The sequence below is a fragment of the Trichoderma aggressivum genome (genome assembly GCF_033847375.1).
Source record: "Trichoderma aggressivum f. europaeum strain CBS 100526 chromosome Unknown scaffold_003, whole genome shotgun sequence".
Taxonomy (NCBI): Eukaryota; Fungi; Ascomycota; class Sordariomycetes; order Hypocreales; family Hypocreaceae; genus Trichoderma; species Trichoderma aggressivum.
This window is the reverse complement of record NW_026946369.1, coordinates 1245070-1262140: the sequence shown is the minus strand read 5'-3', so window position 1 is coordinate 1262140 and position 17071 is coordinate 1245070. Positions and strand designations below refer to the sequence as shown.

The 17071-nt window shown below is 47.1% G+C and overlaps 4 protein-coding genes across 4 annotated transcripts; 3 read left to right on the top strand and 1 right to left on the bottom strand.

The window, feature by feature from the left end:
* Positions 1-1027: 1027 nt before the first annotated feature.
* Triagg1_1498 (transcriptional regulator family: Fungal Specific TF) lies at positions 1028-4262 on the top strand (the record flags this gene model as incomplete). Its single annotated transcript, XM_062895574.1, has 8 exons — positions 1028-1110; positions 1171-1543; positions 1653-1695; positions 2085-2231; positions 2328-2536; positions 2608-3002; positions 3059-3682; positions 3746-4262. The coding sequence occupies 8 exons, from the start codon at positions 1028-1030 to the stop codon at positions 4260-4262; spliced, it is 2391 nt and encodes a 796-aa protein (XP_062759837.1).
* Positions 4263-4668: 406 nt separating this feature from the next.
* On the top strand, positions 4669-6500 carry Triagg1_1497 (uncharacterized protein; the record flags this gene model as incomplete). The annotated part of the gene is made up of 3 exons (XM_062895573.1): positions 4669-4733; positions 5172-5944; positions 6016-6500. 3 exons carry the CDS (start codon positions 4669-4671, stop codon positions 6498-6500), a joined length of 1323 nt encoding a protein of 440 aa, XP_062759836.1.
* A 134-nt stretch (positions 6501-6634) lies between these two features.
* Positions 6635-12309, bottom strand: Triagg1_1496 (transcriptional regulator family: GATA type zinc finger; the record flags this gene model as incomplete). Its single annotated transcript, XM_062895572.1, has 6 exons — positions 6635-8308; positions 8381-8878; positions 9104-10128; positions 10184-11178; positions 11239-11977; positions 12030-12309. 6 exons carry the CDS (start codon positions 12307-12309, stop codon positions 6635-6637), a joined length of 5211 nt encoding a protein of 1736 aa, XP_062759835.1.
* Positions 12310-13092: 783 nt separating this feature from the next.
* Positions 13093-16155, top strand: Triagg1_1495 (uncharacterized protein; the record flags this gene model as incomplete). Its single annotated transcript, XM_062895571.1, has 3 exons — positions 13093-13853; positions 13952-14971; positions 15042-16155. 3 exons carry the CDS (start codon positions 13093-13095, stop codon positions 16153-16155), a joined length of 2895 nt encoding a protein of 964 aa, XP_062759834.1.
* Between the last annotated feature and the right edge of the window lie 916 nt (positions 16156-17071).

The following is a 17071-nucleotide window of genomic DNA, read 5'->3' as shown; positions in this document are numbered from 1 at the left end:
AGAAAGAAACAAAACTTTAGAGTATGGGAGAAAATGGCTATAAGATTTAGATTCCCATAGAACCGAAGATGAGTATTAAATGACGGCATAAAAGCTTAACGTTTTCTGTTCTTGTCATTCATTTCTTGATAATGCCCTCTTATTATGTTCATTCTACGACTAAGTTTGCGCTGTGAGATTCTTTCTTTGCTCAAAGTCAAGTCATTGCCATGGCTATGTTACAAATTATCCCATAATCTTCTTCATAATGCCAATATTGGTGTTATATACTCATGCCGTAACGCGGATCTTTGCCATGGAAAGGGAGACGAAGAAAATCGATATCTTCTTCGGCTGAATTTTGAAGATCCGCAATTGGATATATAACCGACTCGTCCACCTCCTTGGACTACATGACGCATGAGTTCTTCTTGATAGCACTATGGGCCGTAACTTTCGTCGTATTTCCTCTTCGGTACTGCAATACTGACCGGACTTGCACTTCCTCGGCGGCATTATCCAACCTTGGTCATATTGTCCGCTACCCCTTTCAGTCAACGGACATGTATGTTTGTATACTCGCAATTGGCTTAGCACCTCCCTAAATAACCGTTTACCAGTCATCCAACAAGAGAGCGATAGTCTGTTCGGTTAGATCTGGAATATTCGGAAGCCTGCCACCTTCTGGAGTCATTCCTGCTTCATTCATATTTTACTTCACTTCATAAGAGTGCCCACGTATATTGCGTTACATAATCTTCAAACTAGCGATTTAGCGTGTTATTCGGAGCAAGCATTACACATGAATGCTGCCCATGTCATTCACATCATCTTTCCGGAACGTATCCGGCGCTAAAAACAATACCGTATGTAGATCCCGAAACAGAGGCTTCTTGGCGAATAACCAGAATGATCATGTGTAAACAAGTTGTCGTAGTCAGGGGTACTGGAATTCAGGGCTTATAAAGCCGACCGATACTCCAATACTTATTGAAGCAATCCCCATTTTCCTCGTGTCAAAATTGTCGGCGTCTTAGCTATTCTGAAAATGGAGACAACTCGCAGCATTCATCCTAACCAGCAACAACTCATTGACCGGGCTCGAGAATTCTTGGCCGAAGTTGAAGACTTGTAAGTAAGTGATCTTGTAAAAGAGGTCAAAATCAGACTTTGAACGCTCATTTCCCAAAGAACTCCTGGCAAAGATCTAGAAGCAAGACTGAACCGAGACTACGGCCCTGGGAACCCATACTATGATGACTTCTGCCGCTTAATTCGACAAGCTCTCGAGAATGACGAAGGCTGGGTGGCAGTCGACGAGATAGATGGTCCAAAGTATCGTCGCACTAGGATTAGTCCTCCGTCTGAGTTGAACCGTCACTTTAGCATCACGACCGTTTACATGGATAGCCAAGAAGAATATCGTGGTCAGTACCACCTCCATCCATACGGCGAACTCAATTGTGTCGTTCAGTTGGATCCATCAGCCGAGCTGATGGGAATGTCCGGGTGGCAAGGCTCCGGCTGGACTTCGCCAGGGCCCGGGACTCATCACTATCCAGAGGTCCGCGGGGGCGCTCTGGTGGCTCTCTTTTTTCTACCGGCGGGCCGCATATCCTATAAGAGAGCAAAGCCGGGAGACCCGCAGCCAATAGCTATCTAATGGGAAATAGAAACCGGTTCAGAGGCTAGTGCATCTTAGTTGGCGATGCGTGTGTGAGTCTGACAAACCTAGTCGACGTAGGCGATCCCCGCATTAAATAAGCAGCTTTATTAAAAGTAGAGTAATAAACAGGGCAACGTTTCTTGAGTCCTATTTATCATTGTCATAACCCGAAACCCCTGTTCTTCTATTCTCTCAAACTTAGTTGTTATCGTCATCATGCCTCGCCATAAAGTGGCCGAAGAGAGGAAACGAATTGCGAAAGCCTGCATCCTTTGCCAAACCAACAAGACAAAATGCGATGGCCTCTGTCCTTGCAGTCAGTGTCTTAAGCGGGAGAGATCCACCGCCTGTTCTTATTCATCACACAAACGCTTATACGGACGCCAACGCCGATGGCCAAAGGACGTGGACGCGGACATTTCTAAACCAACACAAAAAGATGGAAAAGAGGCAGAGATCCCACCATTCGACCATTCCGACCCGCATATTAAACGCACGCCACTTCATGAGGATGACGAAAAGCATGGCATACATATTGCGATCCCAAAACTACCCAGTACTATGCGTGATACGAAAGGACAGTCAAGTACGCAGCCATCAATTCACTCCAGTTCTCAATCACAGAAAGGATAAAAAGGCGCTCATAATTACGATAACGCTTGCTAAACTGTTTTTTTGTTAGTGTACTATGGAGATTGCGCGGCGCTCTCTTTCCTCCAAAACATACAAGAACTCATTCAGGGCGAGCAAGAACTTGCTGATGCAGCCAAAGAACTTTCGTCACTTTCGGTAGTGGAAGAAGTTCCGTCGACGGATGGTGAAAGCGTCCTGGCCTATAGCAATGCGAATCTTGGCGACCTGGAAGCTTTGGTTCAAGCATTCTTTACATCGGTACTATTCCCTCCCCACGAACCCAGGAACTACTCTATTTTGAATATGCTGACTTGTCAACTTGATTATAGACCTGTGGCTTCCTCGATATTATGGACCGATCCTATGTTGAAAACCTGCTCAGCTGCTGGATCAATGGGAATATTTCAGTCACAAGTGGCAGTGCTGCGATACTGTATCTCGTGCTTGCTTCCGCTTCTCAAATACGAAGCAACTCTACGCAAGATTGCCATCGCTCTCAGTCATTCTTTTATCACGGCCGACGAATTGCACTTTTGGAGCTGACAGAGTACCCTAGTATGGAAACAACACAGGCATTTATGCTGATAAGTCTCTACATGCTTGGTAACTGTCGACGAGATGGAGCGCACTTGAATCTAGGCATTGCAATCAGCGCGGCAAAAGCACTCGGATATCATCGAGCTGAAGCCACTTTTACTCAATGCGAAGAGAACAAGCAACTGAGGTAGGGAATACATCTTTGTGCGAAGAGATGCGGCGTTATTAATACGGCCCAACCAGGAAGCGAATATGGCGTACTTTGTGCTATCACGATTTATTCTTCTGCGCCATGATGGGACGAGCTCCATTGGCCGCTGCGGTCGATTCAGCCGAAGAAGAAGACGACCGGCAACCCGACCCAAAGCATCCCGATAAATGCCAACAGCTCGGCATGTACGAGTCAGCACGCGCCTTTTCGATTTTGAAACAAACCGTTCTCGAGATATACACAAAACACTCTGTGCCGCTGGAGAGAATCTTACGACTCAATCAACAGCTTCGTGAAATGGGAACAGCCTTGCCTTTTGAACTTCGCAGTATCAGCCCTGCGGCATTTCCAGTGCATAAATGTCCCAAGACGAGACAGCTTATCATAAGGAATGCTACAGTTGCTTGCAACTATTATTTCAGCATGATGCTGTTGACGAGACCGTTTCTCATTGCTTGTCTCAGGGCGAAATACAACAAAACACCAAAGTCGACTCAAAGCCCTGAGGCGAATGGCGGCTGTCAAGAATCTTCAGAGGTTGACAATAATGTCAAACACGGGGCCATGACTTCGTTTGATACAGCTCTAAAGACGATACAGCTGCTACATGAGTTGTATGTCAATGGAGTGTTATTTAACAATATGCCACTGGTTGTGTAAGTTATAGATCTCTATGAAAGCATCTTATATCAACTTACTGACTTTACATCTACATCTAGGGCGTGGACTTTTGTGTCAGCTTTGACCGTATGTGCCGCCTACTTTGGACGACTAGGCAACGCTCGAGAATGCGAACTCGTCATCTACAGAGCGAACCAGATACTGCAGCACTTCATGCCGTACAGCCCCCAAGCGAAGCAGTACGACCTTATTCTGAAGAAGCTATCCCGCGTTGCACTGAGCTGTATAAGCGGCACAGGGGACCAGCCCTACGACAACAGCAACTTGTTCTGGTCCGACCTATTCAGACTAACTCCGGCGCATCTCCATAAGTTGAAAGAAGAAGAAATTGATCCGACTTTGGGTATCGGTGAACTGTTTGGATTAGGCATCCCAGAAGGAGATGCCTGCCCTCTCTCGGAAAGAGTTGGAGAATCATTGGAAACTGCTCAGACGGATTCGCCTATGAGTGATATATTTTACTTTCCGGATGGGGCGTACAAGGATTTTTCCAACTACATGTTGATGACTGACGATTTTCTTTCTGAGCAGCAGGATTTCTTTTTGAACATCTGATGCCTTTTGGGCTGTTGAGCTGTTTCTTGCATTTGTTCAGTGGTGTTCAGTGTAGTTCTTTAGCATTTTGAAGGTTTATTTTGCCGGTTTAATTTTTATTTGCCAATTCTCACGAGTTTTACTTTTCTTGCTTACATTCATGTTGATTCCAGTAAAGAACGATATGTTTGTCTCTGAAAGTAAGCAAACGTGTGTCGCAGCAGTGACAAGAGAGTGGCTTGAGTGGTAGAAGAACGATGCTGACTCATCAACACAGGATGCCCCACAAAACAGATGCATTTCCACTGCACGTGACTTTCCAATCACGGAATTAAATTCCTCCACCCCGACGCCTACAACCATCGCCTATTGCTTCATCTCCTCCAGCCACTTTCTTCATCATGCAACTCATCACCACCGACTGACCATGGCATCGCCATGCATCGCCGCCGACGACGACGATCCCACACAGCCTTTCTCGTCTCCCATCGGGTTAGTGAAACAGTCCCTGTGTGATTCCACTGGGCGACACGCCTAAGTGGATTGCCGTGCCGCTCTACTCGATGGCTTGTTCAGAGACGGCCCCCTGCGAAGCAAGACCAATAAAATTCCGTCGCATACTCAGCACGTTTGCACTTGTGTGAATCTGCTGAAATGGGCGGGGTCTTGTAGGCCGCTGGTGGTGAGAAGTGGACGATGGCCCTCGGGCGTGACTCTGCGGGAGGTTGTTACTCGCTTCTAGCCGGTGACTCCTCGCTCCCATCAGTTGCTATTAGCAGTTCTCTCTCTGTATCAATGCCGTCCGGTGGAGTGGTGGGACTTTCCACTATATCCGATTCCGTCTCGCCTCTCGCCGTGCGCCAGCGACTTTTGCCCACATCCCTTCGCCGTTTGCTGCTTTTGGTGGCCTACTAACGTCCTAGGTCCAAGCCGTGATCACATACCGCAAGGCATAGATGAGGCTCAGGCTAATCGTGATGAGGATCACGATGGCGTTGAGAACAAAGACGACGATGTGACTTTGTCAGACTTTAGCGACTGCGATACAGAGACTCCCGAGCCCAACATCTCTTATCAGAATAACGCTGTGACGTGGAAGGATGACACCAACCAAACTCAGCGTGCTGATGGCATCCATCTCGATATCTACCTCGACACTTTGACCAACACGTCTCTTTTCAAGCTCTATTGCAATATTCACCACAAAGGCAGCAAAGCCAAAGGCCAGAAACACACCATATTTTTGTTCATACATCCCGAGTCAGTGCGAGCTATTACGTTGGATAGTGGGAGATCCGCAGGACCGAGCTCCTCCAAACCCAGTCGCCATACTTTGTCCTTTTCCATCACACAACGGCCATCTCTCATCATTCCCAAAGGCTATGTTGTAGAATCCAAGCAGAGAAGCAAAGGCCTATTAAATGCAGTGCTCGCCTTGGTCAATGTGACTGATTTCACCATTCACCTCAACAGTTCCAACACAACCATACCTAAAAAGACGCGGCTAGAGTTGGTCGCCCGAATCTTTTCACTGAATTCCGCGGATAACCGGCCTTTGACGAACAAAAGATGTGCCAATCTGGAGTCGTTGTATGGTGGCAGAGGAGGCGAAGTTGCCAATCTAAGTAGAGATGTGGGAAAGGCGCCTATCCAGGCTGATCTGCCCCCATCTTACGACGAACCCCAACATGGACAAGGTTCTAGTAAGGCATACCTGATTCACATTACTCAGCTTCTTTGTCATGAAACAACAGGACTAACTCATTCTTCTCAGATAAACGCCGACGAATTGATTCTGATGTTACGAATGACAAGTCACCTGCAATCCACAATGATCTGTTTACATCCATCCGCAGCCATCTCGATAGTATAGAGAGTCGCATTTGCACTCATATCGACGGCATGGAGGGTCGAATCAACACTCGCCTCGACAGTATCGAGGATCGTTTGAAGCAACTCGAAGACAAGGTCTCGGATGCATTAGATGTTGATCGTGACCAATACATTCTGGAAGAAATTGGTGAACAACTGGATGATTGCATAACTGGTGTAAAAATTGAATCTGAGGAACTGTTCAAAGCCATCGATGACCGAGCGGACATGACAATGGAGCGACTAGAACAAGAGGTGAGCGAGAGAATCGACCAGCTGGGAGAAGAGGTCAAGGACAGCACAGCGGATCTCGTAGAGGAAAGTTTGAAGAAGAAGCTAGTCAATGCGAGTTTACGAATTGATGGCAGCGTCTTTCTGGACATATAGCCTTGTTCTTCAATACAATGACAAATCTCTCCCAATGACTGTGCAAGCCTTCGTATCAAATTTGACTCATGATGTTTCTAACAAGGTAATCTTAATATTGCTAAAGAAATGATGGCTCACACAGCAAACTTGATCTACGAGATGTCGGGGAATCTTGCATATCGAGAGGACGACCACCAGCTTTCTGCCGATACCCTAGAAGATATGGTATACGGATGGTTTTGGCCAAGAACTCGCAGTCGAGCTTCAAGACACTCGTCCATCTTCCACCGGCCATCCGCATCTCGACCTTGGGCTTTCCAAATGAGAGCAATATTGTTCAAGCTCGTCAGAGTGTGAGGATGCTCTGGCCCGAGCTTCGTCTTGCAAATCTCCACCACTTCCGACTGTAGCTTGGCAGCAACTTGGTGTTTGCCTTGAGCGAGGTATATCAAGGCGAGGTTGTTCATGCTGGCGAGCGTATGGGGGTGGTCAGACCCGAGTTTTATCTTTCGCATCTCTAATGCTTCTTCTTGGAGAGATTCAGCTTCGTAAAGGCGGCCTTGGAGCCTGTATGTTGATGCTAGGCTGTTCATGCATGTGAGTGTGTCGGGATGTTCTCCTCCGAGCTTCATCCTGAGGGAGACGAGGGCTTGTGCTTGGAGAGTCTCGGCTTCTCCCAACTTTCCCTGGAGTCTGTATATCGACCCCAAGTTGTTCAAGCCGGTCAGAGTTAGGTGGTGATCGGGACCAAAGTTGTTTTTGTAGCTGTCAACCGCTTCTTTCTGTGTCCTTTCTGCGTCCATATACCGGCCTTGGGCTCTGTACATTGACGCCAGATTTGATTTACTTGTTAAAAATATTGGATAATCCAACCCCAGAGAGTCTGGTCGATAGAAATCTACCGAGAGTTGGATGTCCATCGCGTCCTTCCATCGGCCCTTAGCCTTATATACCAGTGCCAGCTTATTGTTGAGGCCGCCCACGGTTCGACGATTATTCTTATTAGGGCTTCTTCTTTTGCATGCATCCAATGCTTGCTTGAGCGATTCCTCAGCCTTGTCATACAGTCCTTGGTCCAAGAGTATCAGTCCAATTAGTGTCAAGGTTTTCGTATCATCCTGCTCTGCCATTTGTCGCGCTATTAACGCCTGTTCGGCCAATTGCATGGCAACTTCGTATCTGCCTTGCAGCCGCGCAAATCGACCTCCGTTATGTAGAAGATTTGCAAAGTCTTCTAGCAAATCATGGGCTGGCTGATAGCTGGCTGCTGCTTGGACATGGGCAAACAGCTCTTCGCAGGTTGTCCAGCTGGGGTAGATGCTTCTCGGAAATACCATTGCTAGCATCTTAATAAATTGCTGCTCAAATGTTTGTAATTGAGAGGCATCCAGATTCTTCTTCACAGAGAGCTGGACAAGCCCGTGCATCTCAAACATTTGCTTGGTCCCATTGGCTGTGATGAGGCAGTGGTTCAGTAATATCTCCAAGTCCTGATGTAATAAGACGTCTAAGTCGCCGCTTGCTTCATCCAAGGTGTCTTCACTGGGAGAGACATCTGTAAATTGAGCGCCATGGCCTCGTCCAAAGGGTCTCAGCAACCATTTTGGAATACCACGGCGATCAAAACAGCTCATTAGTGATAAGAGATCAGCTGCAGATGAGCTTTGCGAGCGAAGATCAGCAATGGAAGACTTAAAAGTCCTAAAAAGGCTTTCAAGAACCTGTCCGCTTCGATCGGGGCTGGAAACTTCAAACCCTAGCAGCTTGAGCTTTTCATGTTCGCTGTCTCTTAATTTGACCAGTTGTTCCTCGATATGGAGTAGCGCCTATCGTAAATGTGTTAAGCTGTTTGGCAATGTAGGTGGCACGGTTTGGAGTTAGATGGATCATTAACTTACTGTCCCTTCTTCTGCTGTCTCTTCTGCTGAAACCTCTTCTGCTGACGGATACAACATCTCGTCATCAAGGTGGATATCATCGGAATCGTTGATATTGTTTGCCGTATGAGAGTGACCGTGAGCAGCGATGTTGTCGTCCTCATCATCTTCATACATGGGGTTATCGCCAGTAACATCTTCTTCGTCTGAGTCGACTATCGGGGGCGTCGAACCATCGTGATGCGAGGATTTCGGAGATAAATCAGTCAAAGGGTTTCTCGGGATGGTCTTGGCACCTTCGGCCTGATGAGGCCTAATAAATGGATCATCGTTAACTAATAGGTAACTCGAGGCATCATCTTTTTCTTTGATAAGCAGCTTGGCCGACGCTTTGTTTCGCTTTTTCATAAGGTCTCTTTTCAAGGCGATGGGCCGCATAACACCGTGAAGCTTTAGGAAAAGGCCACAGGCATTGCAGAGAGGCTGGCCGTCCGAATTTCGTCTCCAAAGTGGAGTTGTCTGGGTAGAACAGTTAACACAAGTAGTGGGAGTACTGTTCTCTCCGGGATCATCACTGATCGTATGTAGATTCGTCGACGAGGCTTGCTTGGGGTTTGAGAGTGGTGAATCACCGTGTAAGGGGTACGGAGATAAATTAGTTGGAGAGTTCCTTGGGACATCTTGAGTACGCTCGATCTGGTGATGCTTAATAAATGAATTATCGTCAACTGATTGGTAACTCACAGTGTCATCTTTGTTCTCAATAAGCGGCTTAGCTGACCCTCTATTTTGCTTCTTGATTACATCAGTCTTTAAGTTAAGAGGCCTTACAACACCATGAAGCTTCAGAAAGAGGCCACAGGCATTGCAAAGAGGTTGACCCTCGGGGTTTTGCCTCCAAATGGGAGTTGTCTGGGTGAAGCAGTTAACGCAAGTGGTGGCAGTGCTCTCTCCCGGATCATCGCTAATCGCATGCAGATTGGTCGAGGAGTCATGCTTGGAGCTGGGAGCTGGTGAAGCTGGCCTGTTTGGTGCGACTGACGAGAAGCCCGAAGCGATTTCTGGAGTATAGCCGCTTGGAGAGCTGGTGAGCGGCATAGACTGTATATAGGCTGCCGCTCGGCAAATAGCCAGTGGAATCAAGCCAAGTGATTTAACGAGACCACTCGCTGCGCCATTCTTTGGAAACCGCTCTTTTCCCTTCCGTCCCAATTTCGTTTCTAGGAGAATGACGGCTTCAAACACTGACAAGGGTCCAATTTCAACCACATCGTGCTTGTTTCCAGTTAGTCTGTAAGCCACGTCTCTACGGCGAGTTGTGACGATGATTGTCCCATTCTGACTCTTCGGCAAGTAGAGCTCGTTGTCGAAAATGCTGTGGTCGTTGGCGCCATCTAGAATCATTACCCATCGACCATTTCGTTCTTTGGAGAGCCACTCAGACGTATGTCGCAACCAAGCTTCAACCGAGTCCGCTTGTCCCCGCGGGCTAATATTCGACGCAATGTTTTGGAAGCTTTGGTTGATGCTCGACCGATTCTCGGCATGGACCCAGAATACAGACATTTTCGCCAACTTTACCAACTGATAGGCAAGCTCAATAGCCACTTGAGTTTTGCCAATGCCGCCTAGGCCAACAAGGGCCAAACGAGCGGGACGTGTAGAACATTCGTCGACGAGGTCATTGAGAATAGCTTCATGACCAATGAAGCCGGGGTCATGACGGAAAGGAAATATTATGATGGTCGCTGGTGGTGTGCGAGGCCGTGCTAAGGATGTTAATTTTGGCTGGGTAGCAGCTCAAGTTGTTCATTGTTTGCTTACCTAGTACAGGGGAGTTTTCAGCCGTTTTCCTAATAGCAGCTATACGAGATGGAACCTGCTCTCTGGTTTGAAACGCTCCAGAATCTATCACTTGCTGTAGAAACGTGTCGGCTTCCGGAGGAGGCTCACTAATAGGAATGAAATCTTGCCAATTCATGTCTTGCTCGCAGTCCGGAATGGTATCTTCCACCAAAGAATCATCAACATCCATGCTATCCTTTTCTACCAGCAGATCATTGATCCTTTCCAGTATCCCCTGAGTCTCAGGAAGAGACAGATGTTGATTTGAACCGAGGCGGGATAAATCATTGTCGGTATGACCAGACAAAGCCTCATCATCCGTTGACTTATCTGCGACAGCATCCAGAGCCATCATGCGAAGAGAGAAGAGCATCATTCCTTGAAGATGCGCGGCCACATGTTTTGCAATTGTCTCAATATTCAGTTGACCTAGACTTTGGGAGCCTGGTATTTGAGAGTTTGGTGGTTCCTGCTCTGTTGATCCAGTGTCGGTATTGCTGTGATGATCAAGCTGTATAGAGCCGGCCTCTGTCTTTATGCGCTTGGAGCTTTCCGCTAGCTGCTGGCCTTGATTTGGAGGCTTTGAGAATGCTTTTTTCAAGAGCTGACCATCTTGATTGGCATTTTGTTCATCATTCATAGAAAGGCAACAAAGAGGACAAGTATCTTGTGGGCGGGGAGCTCGAAGTCGGCTCTGATGCACGATGACTTGGATCTGTTGCTCGGTAAAAACGTCTGAGTGCAGCTTTGATATGTGTTCAGAGAGATCTTGTGCCTTTGGATATGTTGTCTCTTGACTGTTGCATAACGGACAACTCCACCAAGCCGGCAAATGCACTTCTCGATGCCAATTCTGACCATGAGCCTCGAGCATGTGACTGAACCAGGCTCTGGAAGTTGCGAATCGCTTTAAGGGCTCACTACACTTTTCTGAGAGACAGAGGAAAGGCTTGAAGTCCTCATTCAGATGCATCCTAGATCAGGAGTGTGTCAGAAACCCAGCATTCTACAGATTGTAAGAAAGATGTTCATACTTCCATTTGTCCCCTTTGAACTCGTCCCCAGAGAGAGGCGAAAAGCACCAATCACAATTTAGGCTTGCTTCCGACGGTAGAGGATAAGCGACAAGACTAGCGGCAATAGACTTTGTTTTGTTCTTCATAGAGCTTTCTTTTCTTTGCGAAAATCGTTTTTTGAACTCTTGGCTGTCAAGAGATGTGGGCTTGGATTCCTTTGACTGATGAGATCTGGCTCCCAAATGCGACAACACAATCGGACGAGCCAACCGTTTATAGATATCGTTTATTGGAGGGGGAACAACAACTGGTGGTGAATCGGCTTCCCATGTGGTAGCCTTTATCTGTGGAGCTGGCTCCTCGTTTATAGTGGATAGTTGTAGCTGAGGTCGAGGTTGGAGTCTTAATTGACGAGAGCGCCTATAATGAAACTTTTGATACATATCCGTCATGGCGCGCGCAAGTTGCTCAATTAGAGATGGGCTTGCGTCCGGATAGAATGAAGTAATGGCTAGGCGCGCGACTCCTTCGAATGAGGTAGAGTCAAACTTTGCCGCGAATTTTCCCAATTTAGTTGCCTGGCTCGCTTCTGACGATAGTTGGATGGTCCCTCCCAGATGATGGAGACGTTCGATGGCCCCCTCGATTCCCCTAAGGCTTTCTATGCTGATATGGAGTTGAGGTTGAGGCGATGAAGCTCCATCTGAATCGGAAACCTCGATGCCCTCCTCATCGAAAGCATTCTCAGGTTCGAAAACTGCGTATTATATGAGCTTTTATTCACTAGAGATACAAGACGCACGACGTACGATAAGTTAAATTTCTCTTCATAATGTCTAGCAAGCGAAGCGCCAGATCTTGTATATCAGCATGCCTCTGTAGCCTACGATCAAGGCACATCTCGGGGACGGCGAAGACGCCTAAGAAGGCCGCCCATGCTGAGAACTGTTGTTGGTATTCCCCAACAACCTTTGCTCCGTTGAGATTCTCTTCATCTTTCAGCCTCGAGATTTGTTCGGAGAATAATTTCTCACATTCGCTGGCGAGCTCATAGATCGGCTCTCCAGACTCGATACAGTCTTCATCCATAACTGTTAAGCAGTATGTAGATTTATTTGTGCCGAGTGTTCATTTAGTGGGAGGCCCAACTCATGTGCAGGATGCAGCTGTGGGTAGGAGAGAGGAAATAATGCGGAAAGAGCTGAAAGCTCTGTAGGAGCATTCACCGGTGGATCAGGCTCAGAGCTTGTTCTCGATAGACAAGAAACAATCGCATGTAGGCAGTCATCGTCAAAAATCATCCATCCGTGGTTGACCCCGCCTTCATGCATTGTCCTTAAATCCTGAGGATAAATATACGGCCGAGCCCATCCATGTACTTGACTATACTTGATTGTACTTGAGTTGATTGTCTCTTCTATTGTCACTGATGCTCTAACCTAGTTTCCAGATTCATGAATATTAAATTACTAATTATATTATTCGAGCTCATGAACTGTGTTTAGCCCTGGGTATCCGCCATTGAGAAATTCGCTGACTGAACATTCAGTTTCATCTCCATTCTTCTATAGCTACTGCACCGTAGAATGTACCTAAAGGTATGGTAGCACTTCGATCCTTAGCGTTATTACATGGGATGTTCATAGCGTAACAAGGCTTCAATACATACATACATACATACATACATGTAGGTACTCGGACAGGGTTTAGGTGATATGAGGATCGTCTCCGATAGCTTTGCTTATGAGAGCCTCACAAAACCCCCGCTTTCAATCTTCAGCCGCAAACTGCCCTCGCTACTACACAGAGGCTTACACCAGTCACGCAGGGTCTTGTCCGTTGTAAACTGGAAGTCAAATACACAGACATGCCATGCTCCCAACCGAGTCCCTTGGATGGATTGGCTTCCAAGCACTCAAGGTGCGCTTGGCGGGTCGACTTGCGCCATTTGCGAGTCGCAAAGCGAGCGTAGACCGTCCCACCAGGATTCAAAATGACGCTGACCTGCTGGATTGCGACCTTCGCGACATCTTAAAGACAGCAACTTTAGACGTCGACCTCTCAGACGAGGAATACCATGACTTACACCAGAGGGCACATGGTCTTTTGGCATCTCTCAATCATATGGTGAATGAAGAGTTTATTGCAGGATATGCGGATAACGACAACTCTGTTAGCGACTCTCACGATATTGCAAAAGTCGGCAGCATCTACCCAAGGCTAGCTGCGTTGATGATTTTCCTCGATGCATCAAACCACAGCCAATTCGACTTATTGAGCGACCCAGCCTCGTCTCTTTTCATCTTGCGTTCCGGTGCGGTCGGGAACCAAGCCATAAGCCAAGTAGCGGCTTGGAAAGCAATTCTACAGCGGTTGATAGTGAAATCAGATCAATCACAGAGCCAAAATGACGCTTTCCAGCCACAGATGCGTTTGGATGAGCCAAAGTCCAAATTGCATCAAAACGCCCTGCCGATAAATCCAGTGGGCGTTGTCATAGATGCCATTTTTAAGGAATTTCAACAAGTGAATTGCAGCATGAGACACGAGATTAAGTTGAGAGTCTTGGAGGAATCTCATGCCGACTCAAGCCGACCAAAGATCGAAATGCTCATGTCGTGTTGCCAGTCCAGGTGCGATTGGCAAGAGGCTGTTTGCGACTCTATTCAGTAATTGAACCCGCTGAAGCATATTGGTCATTAGAAGCGCAAATCTGACAAAGATATACTAGGGCCCCAATGAATCTGAGGAAGAAAAATAATATCTGCATCGCTATACACGAAACATGGAAGCAACGTACGAAACTTCGCCTATTCTTTGACCAGAGAGGACTTTTCGATATTACGGACGAGGAGCCACCGGTAGCCACGTCCCTTCAGGACTACGAAGAAGAAACCCTAAACTCGTTATTCGATAAAAACATGTTCCGTCCAATCAGCCCCGGGGCTTATCTGCAAGGTTTGGCCATGGAAAGATTTGATCACAAAGAAAAGACGTCTTTAGCATTGGCCTTGGCTAGATGCCTCATGGTCTTTTTCGACAAAAGCCTTGAGCGCGCATTTTGTAACTGGAATGCTGACAGCATATTCATCATGCGCTCAGCTCGTTCGCATGGAGAGCCTCCGTGGTGGCATATCTTGGTGAGATCGCGTCCTCCTACCTTCAGACAACCTAATATTCACGAGAAAATTGGCCCTGGCAATCCAATTCTCCTCTCATTTGCCAAACTGTTGCTCGAGATTGTCAACGGTGAGCCGATAAAACTCGAGGTCGATCCACAAAACATTACCAAGAACATTGGGAATTGGGCCCAGATGTGTGGTTACGTGGAAGAGGCGCGACAAGATCGGAATAGCTTCTACCTCCAAGCTGTCCAAGGTTGTTTGTATCTACATATGCACCTACAAAGAGGTCAAGATGAACAAAGCACTTTGTCAGGTACCGCCATGAGAGAGGTCATCTATGAGCAGATTGTGCGGAACCTGGAGAAGGAGCTTCATCCCGAGGGACTTAAGCGGAAGCGCCGAGGATCGTTCTCTGAATCTTCTCAATCCAACAAAGTATACATTGCAGAACCTCTACAACTGGATAGTCGTCATGAAGAGAGATTTCTATCTCGGCTCAGAAAGACTCCTCAGAGCGTCTCATTATCTCACAGAAACACAACCGATGATCCGTCTACACGGATCTTACGACGGAGTACTTCCAACTTTGCCAGCTACAACAGTTCAGAAGCTCTCTCCAATAACTTGTTCGTATTTCTCTCCATTTTCGATCCATCTTTTGAACTGAAGGAGCCTGAGTTCTAATTCGCGCTTTAGTTTCCGCTCTGCAACCATGACACCCATGGCTCCTCAAGGCCGAGACCACTTCGACGTTGCTATTATCTGCGCCATTCCTACGGAATATAACGCTATTTGTCAAACATTCGATGAGTTCTGGGACGAAGACGGTGATCGTTACGGCAGAGCTGCCGGCGATCTCAATACCTATACAACAGGCCGCATTGGCAAACATAACGTCGTCCTTGCGCTTCTCCCGCAGATGGGAAAGTCCAACGCCGCAGCCGCAGCCGCTAGCTTCAGATCAAGTTATAACAACGTCGAGTTGGCGCTACTTGTGGGCGTCTGCGGAGGCGTACCTCGTGCTGGTCCTTTTGCAGAGGATGAGATTCTCCTCGGCGATGTAGTAATCAGCAGGGCAGTTGTCCAATACGATTTTGGCAGGACATATCCCAATGGATTTGTACGCAAGAGCTCTTTTCAGGACAATTTAGGAAAAGCTTCAAAAAACATTCAAGGTCTCTTGAACAATTTTGAGACTGATCGGGGATTGAGTCTGCTTCAAAGACAAACGGCCCAGTTCTTGACACAGCTTCAGAACACGGGACAAAGCAAGAATCGTCGAACACTTACCAAGTACCGATACCCTGGAACGGTCAAAGACAAGCTATTTAAGCCGGATTATCGTCACAAGCATCGCGGCTCACGGGCCAGCGCTTGCACTGTTTGTAGCAGTGACCCTAACGCAGTTTGCGAAGAGGCTTTGAACGAGACTTGTGAGGCGCTAGGATGCGAAGACAGCTCTTTAGTTGGTAGGGAACGTCTCCAGGAGAAACAAGAACTTGAGGGGACCAGCCACGAGGAAGCGCAGGAACCCGCAATTCACATCGGTACCGTCGCGTCAGGCGATACAGTTCTGAAATCCGGAGAAGATCGCGATAATATTGCCGCAAAAGAAGGTGTTATTGCCTTTGAGATGGAGGGAGCTGGAATCTGGGGAGAGATTCCCTGTATTATTGTGAAGGGAGTTTGTGACTACGCTGATTCTCACAAGAACAAGAGGTGGCAGGATTTTGCTGCTGCAACGGCAGCTTCAGCTGCAAAGGCTCTCTTACACAGATATCCCAAGACGGAGAAGACGATATATGAGTGAATTGAAGCGTCGAGATTATATGAATAAGTTCATGTGCTCGGCATTGCGGGGAGTTGACTGGTTCTCAACAACCCCGCCACATCACACCATTATGCATCCCACCGCATTTGGAACTCCGTCTCACTGAGACTCTCGTATCCAGTGTTCACTCGACATTTTGGAGTTTGAGATGCAGAAAAAGGGCAAAAAAAAGGCAAAAACATACAACAGCCGGTGTTCGCTGATGGTCACCCACTCAACTACTAATCTGCCGGTTAGAGGCTTGTCGATGGGGGAGCAGACGGGACCCCGAATTTTCCTCTACCTATGGTCGTATGTGCTTGGAGACGGCCTCAATAGTATTATATTACAAGAATATCTACTCCAGAAGAACAAGCTGAGATGCGCGCATCGGCAAAAAGGAAGGCGACAAAAGGTCGAGGCGACCAAGTCGGAAATTGGATGTAAGATGGATGTCTTGTTGGTTGCTCCGCAGCTTCGAGGATATTGGTGTAGTCGTCCAGTTATTGACTGTAATTAAACAAATATCGCGAAACGCTGAATGCAGGTTCCTCAATCTCCGGTATTAATCGTTCCAGGTTGCTAGGATTTATGAATACTACACCAAAGACACAACAGTAATATTACTACGGCACAAAACACACAGAGTATTGGCAGGATAAGATATATCTCAAAGAACACCAAACCACCTTACAGAAAAATTATGTTTCAGATCCCTAGAACTCCATTACACAACTTAATCCACATCATTCATGGTTTGTGATTAAAATTGCACTCAAACTATCTGAAAATTCCCAAGATGAGGCATTACATCTCCTTTTCTAACTATTCACAAAGTGATCCTGATAACATACTTTATCTGCCTCCCATTTAGTGCCAATGCGGACCAGATCGTCAGATCGTTGTCGCTAAGAGA